At 44.7% G+C, this 24,487-nt stretch overlaps 1 protein-coding gene across 1 annotated transcript; it reads left to right on the top strand.

The window, feature by feature from the left end:
- Positions 1-1,315: 1,315 nt before the first annotated feature.
- On the top strand, positions 1,316-23,688 carry LOC136303533 (tudor domain-containing protein 1-like). The gene is made up of 21 exons (XM_066207180.1): positions 1,316-2,639; positions 4,423-4,541; positions 5,670-5,734; positions 5,931-6,075; positions 6,464-6,569; positions 6,889-6,928; positions 8,439-8,487; positions 9,211-9,291; positions 9,616-9,792; positions 16,829-16,936; positions 17,431-17,601; positions 17,855-18,103; positions 18,689-18,811; positions 19,665-19,775; positions 19,956-20,126; positions 21,044-21,289; positions 21,806-21,922; positions 22,146-22,256; positions 22,510-22,677; positions 23,048-23,269; positions 23,442-23,688. The coding sequence occupies exons 1-21, from the start codon at positions 2,413-2,415 to the stop codon at positions 23,552-23,554; spliced, it is 2,919 nt and encodes a 972-aa protein (XP_066063277.1). The 5' UTR covers positions 1,316-2,412; the 3' UTR covers positions 23,555-23,688.
- The last annotated feature ends 799 nt before the right edge of the window (positions 23,689-24,487 follow it).

Here is a 24,487-nt window from a genome sequence, read left to right as displayed (position 1 = left end):
TCCCAAAATCCTCTAAAATTTCCCATTTCCCCCCAAATTTCCCAAATTTCCACCAAAATTTCCAGAATTTTTCAGAAATTTCCCAGTTTTTGGCCCAAATTTTCTAAAATTTACCATTTTTCCCCAAAATTTCTCCAAATTTCTCAGTTTTTGACTCCAATTTTTCCCAAAATTACCCCAAATCCTCTAAAATTTCCCATGTCCCCCCGAAATTTCCCAAATTTCCACCCAAATGTCTCTAATTTCCCCATTTTTTACCCAAATCCGAGGGATTTCCCCCCATTTCCTCACGTGGGGGGAGGGGCTTCTCCAGCTCCGGCGCCTCCTCTGTGGCAGGAGGGGAGGGGAGAGAAAAAGTCACAGAAATCGTCAAAATTGACCCAAAATTGACCCAAAATGAACCAAAATGTACCAAAAATGATGAAAAGACACAAAGTTGTTCAAAATTGACCCAAAATTGACCCAAAATGGCCGAAAAATGACCCAAAAATATTCAAAAATGAGTCAAAATTGTCCAAAATTGACCCAAAAGGAGCCAAAACCACCCAAAATGATAAAAAAGATAAAAAATGTCCAAAATTTGGCCCAAAAGGAGCCAAAAATAAGAACATCAAGGTTTGAGAAGCTTGACATAGAAAGAACAGCTGAGAGAAATGTTCTTGCTCAGCTGTCAGAAGAGAAGGCTCAGGGAAAGCTTTAGCACCACATCCCAGTATTTAAAGGGTGGCTACAGAGAAGGTGGAAAATCCTTTTTTTGTATGGACTCCCATGGAAAAGACAAAGGATAATGGATTCAAATCACTTCTGGGGAGATTCCAGTTAGACACAGGAGTAAAATGCTTCGCAATAGGAAAAATCAGCCATTGGAAAAATCTCCCCAAGAAAGTGGTGGATTCCCCAGCACTGGGCAATTTTAAGATTCAGCTGGACAGGGTGCTGTTTTAAGCTACAAGAAAGCCTAAATTTTTTGAATTTATTTTTTTTAAAGAGGTTTGAATGACAGGGAAGTACTTCTTAGTGCCTTATTTCTTAGTTCTTCCTAGGCATGAAGATTACTGGGCTAATCTTAGGGACAGAGGGACAAGGGGCAGGGAGATGATGAAGGCGGTATGATCATGATTGCCCTGTCTCCTCGCAATCTCCCACATAACAAGTGTGCCTACTCTGATATGCAATGCTGAGTGCTTTGGCAAGTGGATTTCTTGAAATCCCACCACATCCCACCAAATCCCACCTAATTTTCCTTCTCCTTGTAAGAGCAGCCTCTGATCCACCCAGCTTCTGCTCAGGCTAAAGCTAGGGGCTGGAGGTTCATGTAAGCCAGGAGAAGCCTTTCCTCTGACTTTAGTAGGTGGTATCTAAAGCACTGAGAGAAAACTCAGCAGTCCTCAGATGTGTTTTTCACTTTTGAGAATGCTTAGTTTAGCAGACAGGATCCTAGACTTAAATACAGATGATTTAGACTGAAACACTGTCACAGCCAGATGCCAAATGACTTAAGGCAAAATAGCCGTGCTTCAGCTACTTCTCTGTGAACAGAGATAATTATTCCCTGCTGTACAGAACATGTAACAATAAAATCCATCAGTGATTTTCTGCACTTCAATAATAAGTACAACAATTTAGGCACTAAAATAGATCAGATTAATTTAGTTTTTGGTGAAAGCTTAATTGCACGGCATTGGGAACACCTGAGATCACGTCTGACTAGCAGCATAAACCTGCAGCAGTCTTGAGGATGAAGTGTATTTTCCCATGAAGATAGAGACATGGAGGTGGGAAACAAAAGTTGAAGAAAAGGGAAAAACACCTTGTACAGAAGAGAAAGAGGAATAAAGGACAAAGGAAAATGAGAATAGGTTGGAAATGGGAGATGAAGTGATGTACGTTCTCGGCTGCAGGGCAAAATTCAAATACTTTAAAATACAAATGCATCAATTTTATGTATCAAATCTCAGCTTTTTGCATAGCTCCCACAGCCATTTCCTGAACTTGTATGAAATAAACTTGTGTTACTGGTTCAGCTGTGGGTAATTATGCCCACAAGAATGCTCAGAGGCCTGGAGCGCCTCAGCTATAGGGTCAGGCTGGGAACTGGAGTTGTTCATCCTGGAGAAGTCTCTGGGGAGACCTCAGAGCACCTTCCAGTACCTAAAGGTACAAGAGAGTTGAAGAGGGACTTTTTACAAGGGCACGTTGCGATCGGACTCGGGAAAATGGCTTCAAACTGAGAGAGGACGGGTTTAGATTAGATATTGGGAAGAAACCCTTTGCGAAGTGCTGGCACAGGTTGCCTAGAGAAGTTGTGGATGCCCCATTCCTGGAAGGGCTCAAGGCCAGGCCGAACGGAGCTTGAAGTAACCTGGATTAGTAGAAGACCCCTCCGACCTTCCTCCCTCCTCCCGGGCCGCGATGGCGGCGCAGCGAGCGGCCGGGCAGCACACGCCCCGCTCCGCCCCTGAGGGTCGGGGTCCCGCCTGGGCGGGGCGGGATGGGCGGCCCGGACCCGCCGGCCCCGGCTGGAGACGGGCCTGGCCTCCGGGGGCGGCTGCTTCCTCTCTTCCCGCCCGTGCGCCTCGAGTGAGCGGCCGGCCCTGCTGCCCGCGTGGGGCGGCGCGGACGGCGGGGAGGAGACCGGGGTGAGCGCTGCTCTGCGGGGATACAGGGGCAGGGGCCGGCCCGGGGTGAGCGCTGCTCTGCGGGGATACAGGGGCAGGGGCCGGCCCGGGGTGAGCGCTGCTCTGCGGGGATACAGGGGCAGGGGCCGGCCCGGGGTGAGCGCTGCTCTGCGGGGATACAGGGGCAGGGGCCGGCCCGGGGTGAGCGCTGCTCTGCGGGGATACAGGGGCAGGGGCCGGCCCGGGGTGAGCGCTGCTCTGCGGGGATACAGGGGCAGGGGCCGGCCCGGGGTGAGCGCTGCTCTGCGGGGATACAGGGGCTGGGGCCGGCCCGGGGTGAGCGCTGCTCTGCGGGGATACAGGGGCAGGGGCCGGCCCGGGGTGAGCGCTGCTCTGCGGGGATACAGGGGCAGGGGCCGGCCCGGGGTGAGCGCTGCTCTGCGGGGATACAGGGGCAGGGGCCGGCCCGGGGTGAGCGCGGCTCTGCGGGGATACAGGGGCAGGGGCCGGCCCGGGGTGAGCGCTGCTCTGCGGGGATACAGGGGCAGGGGCCGGCCCGGGGTGAGCGCTGCTCTGCGGGGATACAGGGGCAGGGGCCGGCCCGGGGTGAGCGCTGCTCTGCGGGGATACAGGGGCAGGGGCCGGCCCGGGGTGAGCGCTGCTCTGCGGGGATACAGGGGCTGGGGCCGGCCCGGGGTGAGCGCTGCTCTGCGGGGATACAGGGGCAGGGGCCGGCCCGGGGTGAGCGCTGCTCTGCGGGGATACAGGGGCTGGGGCCGGCCCGGGGTGAGCGCTGCTCTGCGGGGATACAGGGGCAGGGGCCGGCCCGGGGTGAGCGCTGCTCTGCGGGGATACAGGGGCAGGGGCCGGCCCGGGGTGAGCGCTGCTCTGCGGGGATACAGGGGCAGGGGCCGGCCCGGGGTGAGCGCTGCTCTGCGGGGATACAGGGGCAGGGGCCGGCCCGGGGTGAGCGCTGCTCTGCGGGGATACAGGGGCTGGGGCCGGCCCGGGGTGAGCGCTGCTCTGCGGGGAGAGAGGGGCGGGCGGTGGTCTCTTCGCTTTCCCCCGGGAAAGGAGCCGGGGCCGGCCCGGGGTGTGCGCTTTGCTGAAGGGAGAGAGGACCGGAGGTGGCGTGGTGGCTGCGAGCTTGGCTGGAGGCCGTGGGACGGGGCTGTCTAATTTTATTCTGAGTTATTCAAAATGACTTAATTTTAATAGCACCTGTTTAATTAGTTGCCGTTGTTGAAAGCGCGTTACTGGTGGAGTTGGTTCGCAGCGTCGCTTCGAAGACTACTCTGCTTTATTAGCAGCTTCGTTTTGGTTTGTTTTCTCCTATACTTTTCACTTAAAACAATTATATTGCGTCTTAGCATTTGGAAGGCAGGTGCTGAAGACACCTTTCAGCAGAGCCCAGGGCACTGCTTCCCCTCGGGCAGTGCCTCCCCTCAGGCTCCCGGGCTTGAGGAGCCCAGGAGTGCAGCCTGTGCTTTTCGTTACTAAAAACTTCTTTAACAGAAGCACAGCGAGGTGTCTCCTCCAGTGACACAGCGAGCTTCGCCTGCAGGTGTTGATGGTCACTCCCGTTTGTCAGTGTGATCCTCTCCTAAAGGAATTTTCATCAATCTGCAGTATTCATTGTTGAGTTCTTTAATGCAGAAAGTGTTTTGCTGTGCAAATAGAAGAAATAGATGGTAGAGAATTAGCCTTCCAAAGTGAATGCTTAAATATATCTTCAGAATATGACCCAAAAATGCTTTCATTTGTGTGCCTACCTGAATTAATCTTTAAATCCATGCTTTTGCAGTTACCTGGCTGACAGCCACCTTTGGTTATACTCTAATGGTAACCTTTACATGATGGCAGAACCACTTAATCTTCAACATAATGAAGTTGCAGATGCAGATTTAAGCAGCAGGGTCACAGGTACAAACTTACTGTTGAAAACTTTTAGTTTTGAGGCTGAGTTTCTGAAATATCTAACAAAATCCAATATTTTGTAAGCAAACAGTAGAGGGTGTTTTTGGCAAATGTAGAAACAGTACAGAAAGTTTTAACAGCAGCACAAGTGCAATAACGAGAGACTTTGTCCTAAGCTTGACAGAGGTATCTTGATTTTATTCTTCTGTGATTGTGTATATGCTTTATTATTGATGCACATCATTAGTATGAGTATAGCTTATAAATACAGCTACTAATTATCCAAACTTCTGCCTGCTGAAATGTCTCAGAAACTAAAAAAACCCACCAGGATAATTGAAGTGTTAGGGAATTTGGACTGATATGTGGGAGTTGGAGTTCCTTCAGCAATGTTTCTTGCTTCTTAAGTGCCTCAGTACTGTCTGATCCATGGTCTCTTACTCCAAGCTGGGGAGAGGGGAAGGCTTCACTTTGGGAGATCTGAACTAGCTTTATGTAAAAACACCTTAGGTCTGGAGAGCTCATGGAGTTTGATTTCATGTCAGGCAAGAGTTATAGTTCAGGCAGAGTTTACAGGATTAACTTGCTTCCAGGTGGGGAAAAAAAAGGCCATGTAAGCTTTGTGCTGTCTCAGTGGAGACCTTCGACAGGCCTGCCAGGCTGGGACAAGATGTGAATGGCATGTGTAGCCTAGAACAGAAACAAATTCTTTGTAGCTGGATGAGTTGCCCACTTATAAAGAGAGTTCCTACTATACTGATATGCAGGCTTAGCTGAATGTCTCCTAAAAATTGTTTGGTAAAGAAAAAGTCAGAGGGTTTATAAGGCACTCACTGGAAAGTCAGAATCTCTGCTTTCAGAGTGTTTTGTTTCTCAGTCTTGAGTGATAAGCACAAAAGGTGAAACTGTTGTTTTAGTAATACCACTGATTGCATTACTGAACAAATGTGGTATCAGAATGAAAACAAGTGACTTCCAGAGTGTGTCATGGTCCAGGCATCTCCATTCACTCAAATGGGCTGGCAGAATAGTAGGAGTAGCCAAGAGCCTTGTTTCTTCCTGCAAATATTCCTTAACATAGGCATGTGTTAGCGTTGTTAATCAGATCCCTTTTGCAAATACTTCTGCTTCTAGGAAGTTCTATGGAAGACAGAACTGGTAGAGAGAACTGCATAGCTGCATCTGATAAAGAAAATACTGTGAGTTATTTCACTTTATAGTTGCCCCAAGTGTTCTGAGCATTTCTAGATAGAAGGAATTACCAGCATGTATTTCTCCTTCTAGAACTTAGAAGTTTTGTCTCCTTTTGTTGTCATATTTTTGTGTATTAGAATATTTCTACCCCAACGGGCAGCTTCTTTCCAGTAAGAATGACTTTGAGTTTTTCTTCCACAGGTGTCACATTCTAATTGGATAAATGGGAAGCCAAAGAAATGGCAATATTCCAAGGGTGCCTTTTCTGTTCGCTGTGATAAGAGTTTCTTGAGTTTATTAGTACCACCCCGTAAAGGGGGCACTTGCCGTCGTCGTGGTCTGTTTGGTAAGTGCTGTCCTGTAGTCTGTGACATACTGTACATTTATCAGTGAAACTAGATCAGGTTTGCTCAGGAATGTCTTTAAATGGATGTATATTTTTAACTCTCAGACACAAGTACAGACTGTTCAGAACATAGTTGGAGTAACAGAACTGACAAGCAGAAGACAGCATTTCCTTATCAAAAGTGGTGGGTTTTTTTCCTTGAAAAAAGAAGTAGAAGGAATTTGGGACATTTGGGGCAACAATGTCTGATAGCTGTATGTGAATACAAATGCCTATTTTTATTTGCTTAGAATTGCAGGGAAGTTGTTTTTGTAAAGCAGTTATTTAAACAGTTGTTCCTTCCAACACGTGTTTTGCTCAGACTTCTCATCTTTTTTGTTTGTTCTAGGGAAGTTCAGATGTTCACAGTATCTGCAAACATACTATTGCTCTGCAGATTGTCAGAAAAAAGACTGGCCAACACACAGAGTAGTTTGTGATCCCATTAAACAGAAGTAAGTTTGTTGGAAATTCTGCCAAATAATCTTCACAGAAAGACCACGTCCTTTCCACTACAACATAAATGACCATGGGAAGGCACTGTTACAGTAAAATGTCCTGCTTATTCTTAGGCTAGAACTGCATTATCTTATGCCTGTCATTATTACATATTACCTTATTTGTAATTCTGCATTATAGTGAATGAGGAATAAGGGGTGGCAAAAATCACATACTATGAACACAGCCTTTTATCTGTTTGCAAGTAGATTGTATTATTAATGCTACTTGTCAGTCTTTGGTTCTTCAAGTTGACATGTTTTTCTTTGATTACAGTTTAAGTAATAGCAAATCCAAGACAGAAGTTTGTCTTAAGGTATGGAATACGATTTTGACTATGTCTTGAATGGATCTGCTGTGAGTGAGTGACAGTGTGCTTCATTTAACCTGTATGGGAAATGAACAAGTTCCTCCTTTTAGAAAGATCAGTGCTTCAAACGAAAAGTTACTGGGGGACGCATTCAGAAAATTGTTACTTCTAGAGCTCTTAGAAGCACTTAGAATACAGATGTATTGTGTCCAATTCAGAAAACTTCTGGTGTCTTGTTTCTGTGACAAAATCATGAGCTGACCTAGAGCCTTGGACATTTATTAGAGAAATACATTTAATGTATTTTACAGTAACAGATGCAGGTAAGCTGTTGTTCTTTGCTGTGGAAGGAACTAGATGACACAGTTCTCCTTTGTAATGTGTTGAAATCTCTTGATCTTACTTTGAGCCAAACATTTCTTCCAGTTTTCCTATGAACTCTTCTGCAGGATTTGATTTTTCTTTGTGTTTTCTTGGGATCACATCTATGAAGGTGAATAAGTTTGCAAACCTCCAACTAGCCTGTAGAACTCCTTTGTCATGTACTTCTTTGAAGTAGCTTATTCATCTGTTTAACTTTTTGAAGGAATTTAGAAAGGAAGCTACATGTCATGGGACTTCTGTTAGCTCATCCTGTTAGTTCCTGTTGTGTGTGTGCTTGTGACTGGGTTCTAATGAAACTGATCAACTGATGGTGAGGGCCCTTTTACCAAATGGTTGCACAATATGAATAAAAAATTTGCAGTCACTTTATTTTCAAAGAATGAAAGGGGCTTTTTTATCTTGTTCACCTTTTGAAGCTCTCAGAAGTTCTGTAGAAGAGAGCTCAGATTGCATGTTGAATGATATTAAGGTGCGTTACATTAAATTAGACTTTTTAAAAATGGATGCCAGCAGATAAAGCAGCAGCTCTAATCTACTCTGGGGTGTTAAGGTTACAGGAAAGCAGGTGGAATTCTTTTCTTCTCATTTATGAGAGTGTTATAACTAGGAATTTTAGCTGAGTTGTCCTGTAAAACAGGTGTGAGGAGGTGAATGTGTGAGTCTCCGGGAGAATGTGTGAGTCTTGTTCTTCATTGATGTTCAGTGTATCTTTGCAGAGTTTCTTGAACTTCCTTACTCTAAGGAGCTACAGCTGAACAGCTTCATATTAAACATAACTTGTACTTGTTTTAAATAGGGTAGTTCAACTTCTGGGGATTCTTTATTTTTACCTTAATTTGCCAGTTCTTTGGAAGAGAGTGCAGAAGGTAGTTGAATTGATTGCACTTCAAGCCCCACTTGAAGCAGCTTTAATATGCAAGGCAATATTTCTGAAGGCCTTAATTATTTAGTCACTTAGGGAGAAATAATCTACTATCCCCTCTTGTTCCAATTATAATTATTTCCAGTCCATTAAGTGTTTCTTTTCCCATTATGTTCCAAAAGGAGAAGGATGTGATGTAGGCATTGCCAGCTTTTTTTTCCACAGCTCATGAGAAAGCGCTATTCACTAACTGGTGTTGATATATTACAGGAGGAAGTGAGGTTGAGTTTTGCTGTAGATGATGTTCTTCCAGATTCTCGTAAGTGCTTGATTGTGTGGGTAAAAATCCTACCACAATAAACAGCCCTCCCCAACACCTGTAAAAGATGAGTGCTTTTTCTTTTGCCCTCCTCCCTCTTGTCCCTTTCCCAACCACTCCCTTGACTTTTTTTTTTCAATTCTACTTTATTTCACCTTTCCATAAAATGTCAGTGCCTGAAATACCTTGCTAAGCTTACATGAAACGTGAGAAACTCCACTACAAAAATGCAAACATCAGAAAACTAAAAAAATCAAAGCAACATAATGGTATTGAAAGTTAGGACTACGGCTTCATGCATCAGGTATGGAGTATGTAATAGCTGAGAAACCCGAATTTACAAAGACATCTCAACTAAATCATTCCGTACTCAGTATTGTAAATAATGAGGTAAGTTACGAATCCTTGTGTCTGAAAAGCTATGATCAGTTTTTCAGCCCACAGTCTTTAGGGGCTGCAGGTAAATGTTGATTGTTACTGCTTTGCTCATTTTATGAAGTCAGACAGTCTTGGAGCTGTGAATGTGCTCAGAGAACTCAAGTAGTTGAGCTGCTCTGAAATTACCTTTGTTTTGCATTTTAAACACTAAGTGCTGAACAAATAAGTAGAACATGCTCACCTTGTGATAGGGATATAGATCTGGCTCAGGGGGTGGTTCTGAAGTGAAACTAGCTGATGGCTATTTTGTATGATAAATCATTTATTCTTGTATCTGTATTTTAGAAGACTGCCTAAATAAAGTTCCCTTAGAAATGAAGCCTCCTTTAACTTCAGGATGTGATGCCAAAGGAGACTCTCCAAACGGTAAGCAAGCAAATCAAACTGAACTTGGGGAATTTTAAGTCCTTCTGGGCTGCATAATATTCTAGCTGCTCACTAGCATCACTTCAGACTTAAAAATGTTGGCTAATGGAGCTGCCTTCAGGTCACTACTGGCATTAGCTCATATATATTTATATAGTACATAACATTTGTATAGTGGTTATTATGTGAGCATTAATTTCATAATAGGACAGGAGCTATCAAAATCCAAAGTATCAATAGAAAGAATAAACTATTCCAGTATGTTTATATTTTCAAAGTCAGCTAGCTTTTGACTGGCAACCTTTTTTTCTTTTTTATGTGCAGTATCAGAAAACCATTCGAAGGGAAGTGCAAAAAAATTCCCCGAGGATGAAGACTCCTCTCACTGTGCTGATTCAGTTGCCAAGTTTGTCTCTTTAAGTATCGGAGATGAATTTTCTGGTGTGGTTTCTCACATTAAAAATCCTGACACCTTTTTTTGTCAGCGGATGCAAAATGCCCGTAAGTGATGGGCTAGAAATGGGATGTAGAATTCCTAGTATGGCATTTTTCTCTTTGGTACGCAGTGGCTGGAGGAAGGTGATTTTTTCATCTGTGTCCATGTGCAGCCTTTTAATTCTGGGTAATCAGTAGCAAATTGTGTCCTTTGGGAAGAAGTGGCCTACCTCATCATCTGCCTGTTGTTGGAAGAGCTGTCTTCCTTGGTTTCTTCTTGGCATGCCTCCACTAGCTTGCTTTCAATTTGCACTGGCATCAACTTTGTCACTTTGCCAATGTTGGGGGTTGGGTTTGTTCCTTCTTTCTCTGGGGAATTTTTTCCCCACGGGTTGCCGAGGGGACCGGGTGTTGGATACTTGAGAGTGCTTGGCTGAAACAAAGAGATGGACAAAAGGTGGAAGGGGGAGATAACGCAGGTAAAAGACACAGCTTGAGGCAGCTGCGTGCTTTTCTGCTTCCGGAGTTCGGGAGACGCGTGTCGGCCGCTCCTCGAGGATCTCAGCCGCCGCAAAGCACGCCGAGCAGAAGCTGGGCCGCTATTCTGCCTCGTCTTCAGCTTCTTCGGCGCTGCTCCTCTTGCTGCAGCGTGACCCTGCACTCCCTGCGCTGCCGGGACATCCTGCCCCTGCCTGCCGGGACACCCTGCCATCCCAGCTACCAGCCCGGGACTTTTCCACTGTTCCAGCTTGGTGCTCTGAGGATCCTGCAGGGACACCGAAACCAAACTGCCCTGGGTTTTGTGAAACAAAGCCCTCAAGGTTCTTGGTACTGTTGTCGTTTGTCATTAATGCTGTAGTTGTTTGGTGGGGGGGGAGTTTTTTTGTGTTTGTTTGCTTTGTATTACATACTAGTAAAGAACTGCTATTCCTATTTCCCAAATCTTTGCCAAAGAGCCTCTGATTGTAATTTTACCTAGCAGATACCTGTCTTCCTAAACCAAGACAGATTTTGGCGCCCAAGTGTGGGGCTTGAGGGCACTGAGAAAAGAAAAGGGAAGAGAAATAGCAGTTCTTAACTAACCTAGTACTTTCTTTTGTGTGCGTTGGATATAAAAACCTCATTAGGCTGCATCATGTGGTCTAACTTAGCCTGGTTTGGGTGGCATGTGGTTGTGGCTGTATTCCTTCCATTTGCAGGCCCTTATCTAAACATGGGCCCTATAACTAAGGCTACTGTGACTGTCATCCAGTTTATTTTATGGCTTAATAAGGTGAAGAACTCATGGATTTTTAATTTCCTCTGGAAGGCAGGCACATGGATTCAGGGCTATCGTACACTAACTGTGTGTTTTTGGAGTTACTTTAACAATGGTACCTACTGTGAGGAAATGACACCGGGGGAAGTTTCTTTTTCCCAACCCTTTACCCATCTCTTTGGGTCTGCCCCACCAGTTTTTGAAGGGTTTAAATCCTCTCTGAATGCTAATGATATCATACAATGGCTGGTGCTGCTAATATGCGTATTCTGTTTAGCATTCAGAGATAAGGGAAGATTGACCTGGATAACCACCCTGATACCTACCCCACAGAATAGGGATGATACCCCAGAGCCTGACTCTGCCCCACAGCCTGCCTCAGAAAGGACTCACCCGGATTGGGTTGAGGTTCTGGTAAAAGAGATACATGAGATGGGCCAGATGCTGAGGGAGTACATTTCCCCAGCTCATGAAAAACCCTCCCCCTGCCCCGAGAAGGCAGAGACTGATGGTGCAGCAGTGGAACCCACAGATGTTACAACTGTCCAGGTTCCAGCTGAACCACAAGGGCAGCCACAGCCAGCAGCAGTCGCCCCTGTGGAAACAAGGAAGTGTAAAGTGAAATCGTCAGATCCTGATATTAAGGGTAAGAAAGGAGGGTCCTCACAGCCCACAGAAGAGCCACAGGTTGAGATCATCACTGAGTCCCTGACATATGAAAGTCTACGTAATCTGCAAAAAGATATTGCACGACGAGGACGTGAGGCTTATACAGCCTGGCTACTTCGAGTCTGGGACCTTATGGGTACAGGTGTGCAACTGGATAGTGCTGAAGCAAGGAATTTGGGACCCTTGACCCAGGACTCAGGTATAAATCAGATATTTGTAAGAGAGCAAAGGCCCCTTCCCCTTTGGGAACGACTTCTAATGAGTGTGAGAGAGAGATTTGTCCACAGAGACAGAATGCAAGAGCACAACAATAGAATGCGATGGAAGACCCTTGAGGAAGGAATCCAACAGTTGAGAGAAGTGGCAGTATTGGAAGTACTTTTTGGGAGGACCGGACAGCATGATAATGACCCCGACAAGGTTAAATGCACAGGGCACATGTTATGGAATCTGGCAACTCATGGACCATCCCAATACGCCACATTCATCGCAACAATTAATGCCGAGGATAACCGAGAGACAGTGGGTTCTGTTGCCAACAAGCTCAGAAATTATGAAAGTATGATCAGTGGCCCAATGCAGGCTCATGTCTCTGCGGTGGTGAAGGAACTCAAAGAGGAGATAAAGGAGGTGAGAGAGGAGATGAGAAGGAACAGTTCCCATGTAGCACCGGTGCGAGTCACAGGCCCCAGAATCAGAGCCCAACATCCCCCAGCAAGAGAGAGAGGGTACACCCCTCGAGCTGACCTGTGGTTTTATCTGCGGGACCATGGGGAGGACATGGGAGCGTGGCATGGGAAACCTACTTCTGTCCTGGCAGCACGGGTACGTGAGCTCAAGGAGAGAAACGCTAACAGAGGGAGTTCCACTAGAATGAAGGTAGCCTCAGCCTCCCATGAGCAAGCTGCCAGGTATTACGGAGGTGGGAATGCTGTGTCAGATTCCCTCGAAGGAACCTCTACCATGTATGTCCAAGAAGGGAATAATAACCAGTGCTAGAGGGGCCCTGCCTCTAGCCAGGAAGAGGCACGGGAAAATCGGGTTTTTTGGACTGTGTGGATTCGATGGCCTGGCACATCAGAGCCACAAAAATATGAAGCTTTAGTAGATACTGGGTCGCAGTGTACTCTAATGCCATCAGGACATGTGGGGGCAGAACCGATTTCCATTGCCGGGGTGACGGGGGGATCACAGGAACTGACTCTGGTTGAAGCCGAGGTGAGCCTGACCGGGAAGGAGTGGCAGAAACTTCCGATTGTGACCGGCCCAGAGGCTCCATGTATTCTGGGCATAGACTTCCTCAGGAATGGATATTATAAAGACCCTAAAGGACTCAGATGGGCTTTTGGAATAGCTGCTGTGGAGACAGAGAACATTAAGCAGTTGAACACCTTGCCGGGACTATCAGAGAACCCATCTGCAGTGGGACTCCTGAAGGTAGAAGAACAACAAGTACCTGTTGCCACCTCGACAGTGCACCGTCGGCAGTATCGGACAAATCGGGACGCCGTGATCCCCATCCACAAGATGATCCGTGAGCTGGAGAGCCAAGGGGTGGTCAGCAAAACCCACTCACCCTTCAACAGCCCCATCTGGCCTGTGCGCAAGTCTGATGGAGAATGGAGACTGACTGTGGACTATCGTGCATTGAATGAAGTGACTCCACCGCTGAGCGCTGCTGTGCCGGACATGCTGGAACTTCAGTACGAGCTGGAGTCCAAGGCAGCGAGGTGGTATGCCACTATTGACATTGCCAATGCATTTTTCTCCATTCCTCTGGCTGCAGAATGCAGGCCTCAGTTTGCTTTCACCTGGAGGGGCGTGCAGTACACCTGGAACCGGCTGCCCCAGGGGTGGAAACACAGCCCCACCATCTGCCATGGGCTGATCCAGGCTGCACTGGAGAAAGGTGAGGCTCCGGAACATCTACAGTACATTGATGACATCATTGTGTGGGGAAAGACTGCAGCTGAAGTGTTCGAGAAAGGAGAGAGGATCATCCAGATTTTGCTGAAAGCCGGGTTTGCCATCAAGAAGAGCAAAGTCAAGGGACCTGCCAGAGAGATCCAGTTCCTGGGAGTAAAGTGGCAAGATGGACGGCGGCAGATCCCCACTGAGGTCATTGATAAGATCACAGCAATGTCTCCACCGACCAGCAAAAAGGAAACACAAGCTTTCCTAGGAGCCATAGGTTTTTGGAGGATGCACATTCCTGAGTACAGTCAGATCGTGAGCCCTCTCTACCTGGTTACCCGCAAGAAGAACAATTTCCACTGGGGCCCTGAACAGCAACAAGCCTTTGCCCAGATCAAGCAGGAGATTGCTCATGCAGTAGCCCTTGGCCCAGTCAGGACGGGACCAGATGTGAAGAATGTGCTTTATTCTGCAGCCGGGAACAACGGTTTGTCCTGGAGCCTTTGGCAGAAGGTGCCAGGGGAGACCCGAGGCCGACCACTGGGATTCTGGAGTCGAAGTTACAGAGGATCTGAAGCCAACTACACTCCCACAGAGAAGGAGATCTTGGCCGCCTATGAAGGAGTTCAAGCCGCCTCAGAAGTGATTGGCACAGAAGCACAACTCCTCTTGGCACCCCGACTACCAGTGCTGGGGTGGATGTTTAAAGGAAAGGCTCCCTCCACGCACCATGCCACCGATGCCACATGGAGCAAATGGACTGCCCTCATCACACAGCGTGCCCGTATTGGAAACCCAAATCGCCCTGGGATTTTGGAGATAATTACAAACTGGCCGGAAGGAGAAAACTTCGGTTTCACGGACGAAGAGGAGCAAGTGACACGAGCTGAAGAAGCTCCTCCATACAACCAACTGCCAGCAGAAGAAACACACTACGCTCTTTTCACTGATGGTTCCTGTCGCATCGTGGGAATGAACCGTAAGTGGAAAGCAGCCGTATGGAGCCCCACATGACAGGTTGCAGAAGCCACTGAAGGAGACGGGGGATCAAGTCAGCTTGCTGAACTCAAAGCTGTTCAATTAGCCCTTGACATTGCTGAAAGAGAGAAGTGGCCAAAGCTCTACCTCTACACTGATTCGTGGATGGTAGCCAATGCTCTGTGGGGCTGGCTGGAAAGGTGGAAAAAGGCCAACTGGCAGCGTAGAGGAAAACCAATCTGGGCTGCTGATGAATGGAAGGACGTTGCCACTCGTGTAGAGAAGCTGCCTGTGAAAGTCCGCCATGTAGATGCCCATGTTCCCAAGAGTCGGGCTAATGAGGAACACCAAAACAACAAGCAGGTAGATCAGGCTGCCAAGATAGAAGTGTCAAAGATAGATTTAGATTGGCAACACAAGGGAGAGTTGTTCCTAGCTCGATGGGCCCATGATGCCTCGGGTCATCAGGGCAGAGATGCCACCTATAAGTGGGCCCGAGACCGAGGGGTGGATTTAACCATGGACAGTATTTCTCAGGTTATCCATGACTGTGAGACATGTGCTGCAATCAAGCAAGCCAAGCCAGTGAAGCCCTTATGGTATGGTGGGCGGTGGTCCAAATATAAATATGGGGAAGCCTGGCAGATTGACTACATCACCCTTCCCCAAACCCGCCAGGGCAAGCGTTATGTGCTAACCATAGTGGAAGCCACCACTGGATGGTTGGAGACCTACCCTGTGCCTCATGCTACTGCCCGGAACACCATCCTGGGCCTGGAAAAACAAGTCCTGTGGAGACATGGCACCCCTGAGAGAATCGAGTCGGACAATGGGACTCATTTCAGGAATAGTCTTATAAGCACCTGGGCTAGAGAACATGGCATTGAGTGGGTGTACCATATTCCTTATCATGCACCAGCGGCCGGGAAAGTTGAATGGTGCAATGGCCTGCTTAAAACTACCTTGAAAGCACTGGGTGGGGGAACCTTTAAGAATTGGGATACTAATTTAGCAAAGGCCACCTGGTTGGTGAACACTCGAGGTTCCACCAACCGAGCAGGTCCTGCCCAATCTGAGCCCTTGCAAAAGACAGACGGAGATAAGGTTCCAGTGGTACACATGAGAGGTATGCTGGGAAAAACTGTTTGGATTAATCCTGCCTCCAGCAAAGACAATCCCATCCGTGGGGTTGTCTTCGCTCAGGGACCAGGTTGCACCTGGTGGGTGATGCAAAAGGATGGAGAGACCCGATGCATACCTCAAGGGGACCTTGTTTTGGGGTGAACTACCCATGACAATGTGGCTGCATCCATATTTGCATATATATATATGTATTTTTAATAGTTAAAACTCAATGTAATATGTTTGTATGGGAAAAAAATTCGGGGTGGATAATGTTGGGGGTTGGGTTTGTTCCTTCTTTCTCTGGGGAATTTTTTCCCCACGGGTTGCCAAGGGGACCGGGTGTTGGATACTTGAGAGTGCTTGGCTGAAACAAAGAGATGGACAAAAGGTGGAAGGGGGAGATAACGCAGGTAAAAGACACAGCTTGAGGCAGCTGCGTGCTTTTCTGCTTCCGGCGTTCGGGAGACGCGTGTCGGCCGCTCCTCGAGGATCTTAGCCGCCGCAAAGCACGCCGAGGAGAAGCTGGGCCGCTATTCTGCCTCGTCTTCAGCTTCTTCGGCGCTGCTCCTCTTGCTGCAGCGTGACCCTGCACTCCCTGCGCTGCCGGGACATCCTGCCCCTGCCTGCCGGGACACCCTGCCATCCCAGCTACCAGCCCGGGACTTTTCCACTGTTCCAGCTTGGTGCTCTGAGGATCCTGCAGGGACACCGAAACCAAACTGCCCTGGGTTTTGTGAAACAAAGCCCTCAAGGTTCTTGGTACTGTTGTCGTTTGTCATTAATGCTGTAGTTGTTTGGTGGGGGGGGAGTTTTTTTTGTGTTTGTTTGCTTTGTATTACATACTAGTAAAGAACTGCTATTCCTATTTCCCAAATCTTTGCCAAAGAGCCTCTGATTGTAATTTTACCTAGCAGATACCTGTCTTCCTAAACCAAGACAGCCAAAAAAATCCATCACTGGTTTTCCCTGTCTGTTCCCTGACACACATGAGGGCTCTCTCTTGGATGTTAATGATTGAGGAGCCCTAGTCTGATCAATGCTAAACATTTGAAATAATCTCCATTAGATTACAAGATGTTCTTCCAGGCTTTGAGCTTAATTATTTTATAATGATTGCAAGACAGGCTGTGTTCCAAACCCTATGTGTTTTAACATCAGGTCAACTTGCTGAGCTTGAAGCATCTCTTAATGAATACTGTGACAAATTTCCCAGTAGTCCATCTTTCCGTCCTGCTGCTGGCAATGTGTGCTGTGCCCAGTTCACAGGTAAAAATGGAGTGCAAATACTAAGTTATGTCACTTAAATTTATTACCAAAAAGATGCATTTTGTAATTATGTTCAGAAATGTTTCATATAGAGTTTTTTGGTTTTGGTTTTTGGCTGTGGATAATGCTTGGTAGTGATTTAAAAACGATATCTGTAAAGTACCAAATTTAAAATGTCCCTTTATTGAGCAAACTCTTAATACTGGATTCAGATTATTTAGAATAGAATGGAAAATTTGTGGTTTTTATGTTGCTAAGTACTATTTCCCCAGGGTTGGAAATAAGTATATCTTTGACATTTCAGTCCCCAAAAGAAGCACAGAACAAATGGGATTATATGTAATGATGCTGCTCTGATAGACTGCTTCTCAAAATGCTACTTAGCCAACACCTGGTAGTCCTGAGCTGTTCTGGGATGGATGTATTTTTATATTGGCCTGTCAAAAAAAGTAAAATTGTGTTCTCAGACATTACATCTGTATCTTCCTTTCTAGAAGACAACCTTTGGTATCGTGCTGCTGTTACAGCTTATGCTTCTGAAGACACAGTTTTAGTGGACTATATGGATTATGGTAATTCTGACTCTCTTCCACTGACCAGACTTCATCCTATAATTCCAAGCTTAATGGACTTGCCAGCTCAAGCCATAAGATGTAGCCTGGCAGGTATGAAAGTTTCAAACTAGACAGGGGAACAACAAGTGGTATTACATAACCATCACACCTGTAGTTATCTCACATTGAAACATGGGGAAGGATGGAGGTAACGGTAGGCATTATTTCCAGAATTCTTAACTTTTATGGCATATCTACGAGATGCGACAAATATTTCAGAATGTCCTTGCAGTTGTTGTACCTGTCCACACATTGATGAGAGTTGGACTGACCTCAAACCTTTCCATACTATGCGACTTTCTAGATGTAAAGCCACCCTTGGGATCATGGACCTCAGAAGGTATTTCTTACATGAAAAGGCTGGTGAAAGACAAAGTGTTGACAGTAAAAGTAGTGGATAAAGAGAGTTCTGGATCTGTGGTGGAGCTTACAGATGCATCAGGTACCCCAGCAGTAAATATATCAAGCCTTCTCATCAAGGAAGGCTGGGCAGCTGAGAAACTGAGCATGGCCCTACCAGCAGCCAGAGGGAGTGATGATGAGCAAGCCCATGGTGAGTATGAACACATCTTGCTGCACTGGCATTATTTAACCTCCTGCTAGAGTGGGCACAGAGAATGCAAGCTCTTGTCTAGTAAACTTTTCAGTCTGGCTCATCAAGTCCAGCCTTCACAAGTCCATAAGCTTCTTTCAGGTGCCTGAGTATAATATACAGTGTCAATTTCTGTGACCAGTCTTTCTAGTCATCTTTTTTGCTCTTCCTCCTTAGATTGTTTCCAGTAGCCTTGGTGACAGTAGTTTCCCTCTTCTATGCTCCCTACCCAGTTTGCAGGAACCAAGGTTCCCCAGTGTCCCTCTTGCCCAGGCTGCTGCCAGCTAGTCTTTACCTTTCTGTGTGGTTACTCTTCCCTCTTATCTATGGCTTGCTCTTTTTGATAATGAAGAAATGCATCAAACAGCTGGCATGCTTTTCTTACTTGGTTTTAGTCTGCAAAGAGGCTCTCACTGGTAATTAGTCTGTTGGACAGTTTATTACAAGAAATTCGAGGATGGGAATAAGCATTTGGGATTTTTTTTTTCTTCCTGTAAAAGTTACTTTAATTTCTTTTAATTCTGTGCTTTTCTCTGTCCTCTCTAGAGGACACAACGAACAAAGGAATGTGCAAGTGGATTAAATTAACTCTTAACCAAACACTCAGTGTCATAGTATGTACAATGTACAATCCTGGAGAATTCTACTGTCAGATTTCAAACAGCCATGGTAAGTTTATTCAGCTTAATTCTGTCTGATTTGTCATTTATTATAGTTCTAATGAACTACTATGTCAAGTCAGCTTACAGCACGAAGGCTTTCCTCTGGAGTTTTTATCTAAGAATACAAGTGGAGTGACAAAGAAATTGGATCATGGTATTGAAATCTGAAAATGTTGAAGATAAGCAGTAGAGGAGAGTGAAAGAGTTACCATAACCTAGCCAAAGGATATCTTAAATTGTATTTCACTGAAAGAGTGGCCAGGCATTGGAATAAGTTTTCCAGGAAGGTGGTAGAGTTCTTGCCTCTGGAAGTGTGCAAGAGGCATCTGGATATGGTACTTAGGGGTGATAATGGTGGTGCTGACTTAATGGTTGGACTAAATGATCTTGAAGGTCTTTTCCACCCTTCATGATTTATTGATTCTGTTAATAAAAGCAAGTAAGAGAAATGTTCCCTGTGCCAAGACAGTGTTTACTGGAGCTCTCTTCTAGTACGCTCTTGTAATTTATAAAAACTTAAAGAGATCTAATAATGAAAGTGCAGCCATTGAGATGTGACTTCCTATTGGATTAGTTAAAAAGGAATCTTGTTTCTCTATCAGAAGCCTATATAAAGACTTCTGATTGCCACTGGCCTTTTAAGTGCTAGAAAAGGAATGTGACAAAATTCAGTGGCTGAAGAGGGAGCTAAAGGCATTCAAACAAAAAATACGGGGTAGCTCTTAAAAAGTCAGGGATGTTTGTTCATTGGCTTACATAGTCAAGGAATGCATTTGAAAGTTAACAAGGAAACTGTAGAGTGAACAGCATTGATAAAATTTAAGTCAGCTCATTTCACTGATCTCATCTTGTTTTTTCAGAGTTACTTGCTCTAAACTCACTTAACAAATCGTTGTCTGAATACTGTCAGAAAACACCTCCAGATGTTTTTGAGCCTGAGATTGGAGACCTTTGCTGTGCTTTCTACTCTGGCAAGTAACAGACTTAAAATGCTTTTGTTTTTATAGGGTGAGCATGAAAAATTAGCTGATAGTTTACATTGGCAGAGGACAGCAAAGAATTTTTTTTATTTACTAACAAGTGAAGGCTGGTAAACTTAGCAAATTTGTGAAGTAATTATTAATCTTTTCTTTAATCTTTTCTAAAATTAGAGGATGGTAACTGGTACCGTGGGGTGGTGCAAGATGTCACTTCAGATGGGAGTGTTCGAGTGAGCTTTGTGGACTATGGCAATACTGAGGAGGTACTACTGGATAATATCCGCCTGATCTCATCCTCGTTCCTGAAACTTCCATTTCAAGCCATTAAATGCTGGCTCTCAGGTGAATCCTGTGAACTTTCTCTTACAAGGGCTCTTGCTTTTAGAGACTTGCTGCTTTGGGGGAAGGAGGTGGTGACAGGGAATACTCTGCAGAGCTCTGTAATTCTGTAGTTTTGGATTTGTTTGTTTGCTTTCACTTCTCTGAACTCCTGCCAGTTCTCTGGAGTGATCTCCATGGATTTCACTTACTGCTTCACTGGTCAAAGGGTGCTTGTTTAGCACTGCGTCATCCTGTAGTGCTTTCTGGTTTTTGGTTGTTGCCCTGCTAGGAGTAAATGTGCTTTTGTTCAACTTTACTTCTCAAAATTTTTGAAGGCAAGGGAGCTAATCTGTTTTAATGAAGCAAGTTGGCCTTTCAGTTCTCTTTCATTTGGCACTGTACTCGTATTTGTACTTGTATTTGGCTGTTTCTCAATGCTCTGCAAATTCCTTTTCCACACCATTCAAAATTCTGCAGAATTTTTCTTTCTTTCTGATGTAGTCTGCTTGGTTTAAAAATGAAAAATGTGGAAACAGGAATAAGCTCAAAACCTCATTTTGTTCAAGTGTCTTTTGCAGTTCCCCCACCCACCCACTCTTAAAACACATAGGTTTTGTCTGCTTCTTTGATAAAAAGGTCTGATTATACTGATTCAAAAACAGTTTTACTGGTGTTGTTTGTGCTAAGGATTTACTTGGTTGAATCATAAAATATAGAAGATGAAACTCTGGAGTCCTGAGGAAATGTTGGCATTTAGAAAAAAGGAGGAGGAGGGAGAGCAGTTAACAGGATGAAGGACAATGTGTTGCCCTAGGGTAGTAAAAGTGGCCTTGATATTTCAGGGTATGCTCTAAAGAAATCTTTTAAAGGAAATTATAATGCTGAGGAAAATTAATATTAATGAAGGGAGATATTTTAACAGTTATTTTACTTCCTAGGTATAAAGCCTGGAAATAGCAAATGGAATCCAGAAGCTACAAAAAGATTTCATATGTACACTTCAGGCTTAGAGCTTCAAGCCACAGTAACTTCTATTTCTGAGGATGGGGCAGGTGTAGTGCTTACTGACAATTCCACAGATTGTCCAAAAACGATCAATGAGATACTAACTTCAGAAAATCTGGTTGTAAAAGAAGTTCTACATGATAAAAATAAGTTCCCAGACAAGTCTGTTGACCAAAAAGGTAATTAAAGGAATGTTAACTTTTACATTTAAAAAGAATTTTCAGTATTCCAGCCTTTAACTGTTATTTTCTTTTTTAACTACAATTAATATCAATGCATAGTTTTGGTTATATTGTCAGTTTTTACAGTTGAACACCAGCTGCCTTGCAGGTGGCATTACAGACAAAAAGAGAAAGGTAAAAATAGCTGTGTTTGTCTCAAATGAAGGTTGTTTGACTCTGTGGGAATCAGAGAATTAGAAGTTTTCTATGACTGAACCTTTTCTCATGTTTGCTTTTCAGGATCTTATTTTTTCTGAGGTGTTTTTTACTTGAGCTGTTTTTATATGCCAACAGTTTATGAGCAGCAAAGTTAGGATAATTTATCTTGGTTTAGATTTGTCTTCCTGAAGGGAAGATAATGTGTTTGTGTCTGAAATTGAAAAACTTATTCTAAATATCAAATAACACTTCCTTAAAATGTATGTATGCTTGGTGGACAGTGATAACACTGCATTTTCTTGCTATTTCTATTAGCAACCTCAGTTGGGCACTGGAAGTCAATTGAATTGGCTGTAGATGAAACCATGTCTGTCTGGGTAACAGAAGTTGTAAGCCCAAATTTGTTCTATGCTGTACCAGCTCCAAATAAAGGTAAGAAAAAGTGTTCATTGCTCCTAGTAGCAGTAAGAAGTCACTGTTACAAGCTAGTTAATAAAATGAATGTGTGTGGTGAACTGAACCGTGTGGAAATGTATCTTGGGCAGGAGGAAAATATAAAAAAATTATATTTTATATCAAAGGTGGGAGCAGGGGGGCTTAAGTATGCTCTTCATTGTACTGAGATGTGGTTAGTGAATGTGGGTTTTTTCTCTAGGTCAAAAGAAGCTCCTTAAGGAGCTGATTTCACTGGAAGACTATTGTAGATCTTGTAACAAAGAGCCCTTCCTACCAAAACTGGGTGAAGCCTGTTGTGCTCAGTTTTCAGGTGAGACAATCGTTTCTCCTTCCATTTCCTTGGCCAGTGTAAAACACAGCTTTCATTTTTGCTTTAGACAATGGAAAAACAACTTGAAAGTGCTTATGGATCTCTTAACTGTGCTTCTTGTCAATTGGCCTTTTATATATCCACCACAGTATTTAAAAATTTCTGGAAAACTCTATGGTTTCTTATTCTCAGGATAAACTGTGTTTATAAGATGATTCTTCAGACATGACCATTCTTGTCCCAATCTTTTCAGGCAATGGCAATTGGTACAGGGCTGTTGTTCTGGAAGTTTCCCAAGCTGCAGTGAAAGTACTGTATGGAGACTATGGCAGCACAGAAGTTTTACCCCTTTCAAAGGTGCTGCCAATCACAGATTCCTATTTGAAGCTGCCTTTTCAGACAATTACATGTTCACTTGCAGGTAAAAAAGCCTCCCCAAAATAAGCAAAAAAACCCCCACCCCAAAAACCCCTGACTGGTTTTCTTGAACATTATAAATTTCATATAATTATAACATAATAATAATAACATTATAAATTATACCACCAGAACAGGTGGTGGTGTTTATTCCTTAATACTGGTAAACAAAATGATGATCTTCTGAAATTGTATATTGGTAAACATGGTAAAAGCTGGTTTAGAAAACATGATTTTAGTTCATCATGTCTAGAATTTAAGCTATTTGTATTAGGAAAATTTAGCATCATATTTTCCAAAACATGTACGTACGATTCAAGTTAGAGCTTAAAGGAATTATTTATACAACAAACTTGATTTTCCTTTTTTTGCAGGAATAGAGAAAGCTGAGTGGTCTCCATTAGTGCTTGACAAGTTGAAAAAACTATTATTGAAGCAATATGTCACAATTACAGTGAAAGGGATTAATGGAAATGTTAACTTGGTCACAGTGGAGAAACAGTTTGACAATGGTTCTGTGAATGTAGCTGACAAACTGCTAAAGGAGGGTTTGGTCAGGTCCTGCAGTGCTGAAAACTCGCACCCTGCACATCAAGGTACATACTTTAGCTTGATTACTTCAGTTTACTTATTCTGAAGGGCTTGTAAGCACAGGGGGTGGCTAAATGACTTTCTCTTCTAAAAATCCTGGACAATGCTACATGTTACCTCTTAAATTAGGGAAGGAATGTACCTGTGTATTTTGCTCCTTCACTTTGGTTTTTGTAGGTAACGGAGGCGAGACCAGCTGCTGCTGCACGGAATTAAAAGTGCAAGTAAGATTCACTCCAAGCAATACTTTCTTTTTAATGTTTCCAGAGTTCAAAAGAAACCCTGTGTAGGAAGAAAATGGGAGTAGGAGGAGTAATAGCTACTGAAACATGGAAGTTTCATGAAATGTATCCTGACACTTTTTCTCAGGGTTTTTTTATATACAGTAGTAATTAGAGCACTCTGAAGCTGCTCGATTCCTGATAGCCACAAAAGGGATCCCAGAGCTGCAGCAGCCCAAGCTCCTCTCCCCTTTGCTGTGTGACTTCCTGAGCTGCTGCCTGCAGAGAGACGAGGCACGGCGCTGGTCTGCCAAGGAGCTGCTGCAGGTAAAATGCCAAGAGGCTGCAGGGGAAACAGTGTCCCAGGGACGGGCTCCTCCTGCACTGAAGTGCAAGGCATCAGGGGAGCCTCCTCCTCCTCGCCTCCACTCTTGGTGCTGTTCAAATGAGAACAGTCAGGAATCCTAGACTGGGCTGGGCTGGCAAGGGCCTGTAAGGGTCATCTGCTCCAAGTGCCCTGCAATATGACCAGGGACCTCTTTCAAGAGATCAGGATGCTCAGACCGGAGATATTTCCAGGCCTGGGGCACATAGCAGCTCTTGCAGTAAGCTGTGCCACTGTTGTCCCACTGTTGCTCCTTAGACCTACTCTGACTCAATCCCCTTTTCATTGAAAAAAAGATTACCCTGCCTTTGGGGCTCTTAGCTTGGAAAGTAATGGTTCATTCTTGGCTTTTTTGTTTTCCTTTGTGCAGCATCCATTTGTAACATCAGCCAAGCCTACATCCAGCCTGGTGCCACTCATCCTTACATTTAAGAAGTGGAAGGAGTTGACAGGAATGGACCAGTCACTTAAAAACTTTTTCCTCCATCACCAGCATCGTAGAGGATTGTAGAGTAGGATTGTAGCTAGGATTGTAGAGTAGGATTTTAGCCTAGGATTGTAGGGTAGTATTTTGGCCTAGGATTGTAAATAAAGTTTCTGAAACCTCAAGTCATTTT

This window comes from Chamaea fasciata, unplaced genomic scaffold, assembly GCF_029207755.1.
Source record: "Chamaea fasciata isolate MVZ Bird 193981 ecotype frontalis unplaced genomic scaffold, bChaFas1.0.hap1 SCAF_36, whole genome shotgun sequence".
Classification (NCBI taxonomy): domain Eukaryota; kingdom Metazoa; phylum Chordata; class Aves; order Passeriformes; family Sylviidae; genus Chamaea; species Chamaea fasciata.
This window is presented reverse-complemented; position numbering and strand designations above follow the sequence as displayed.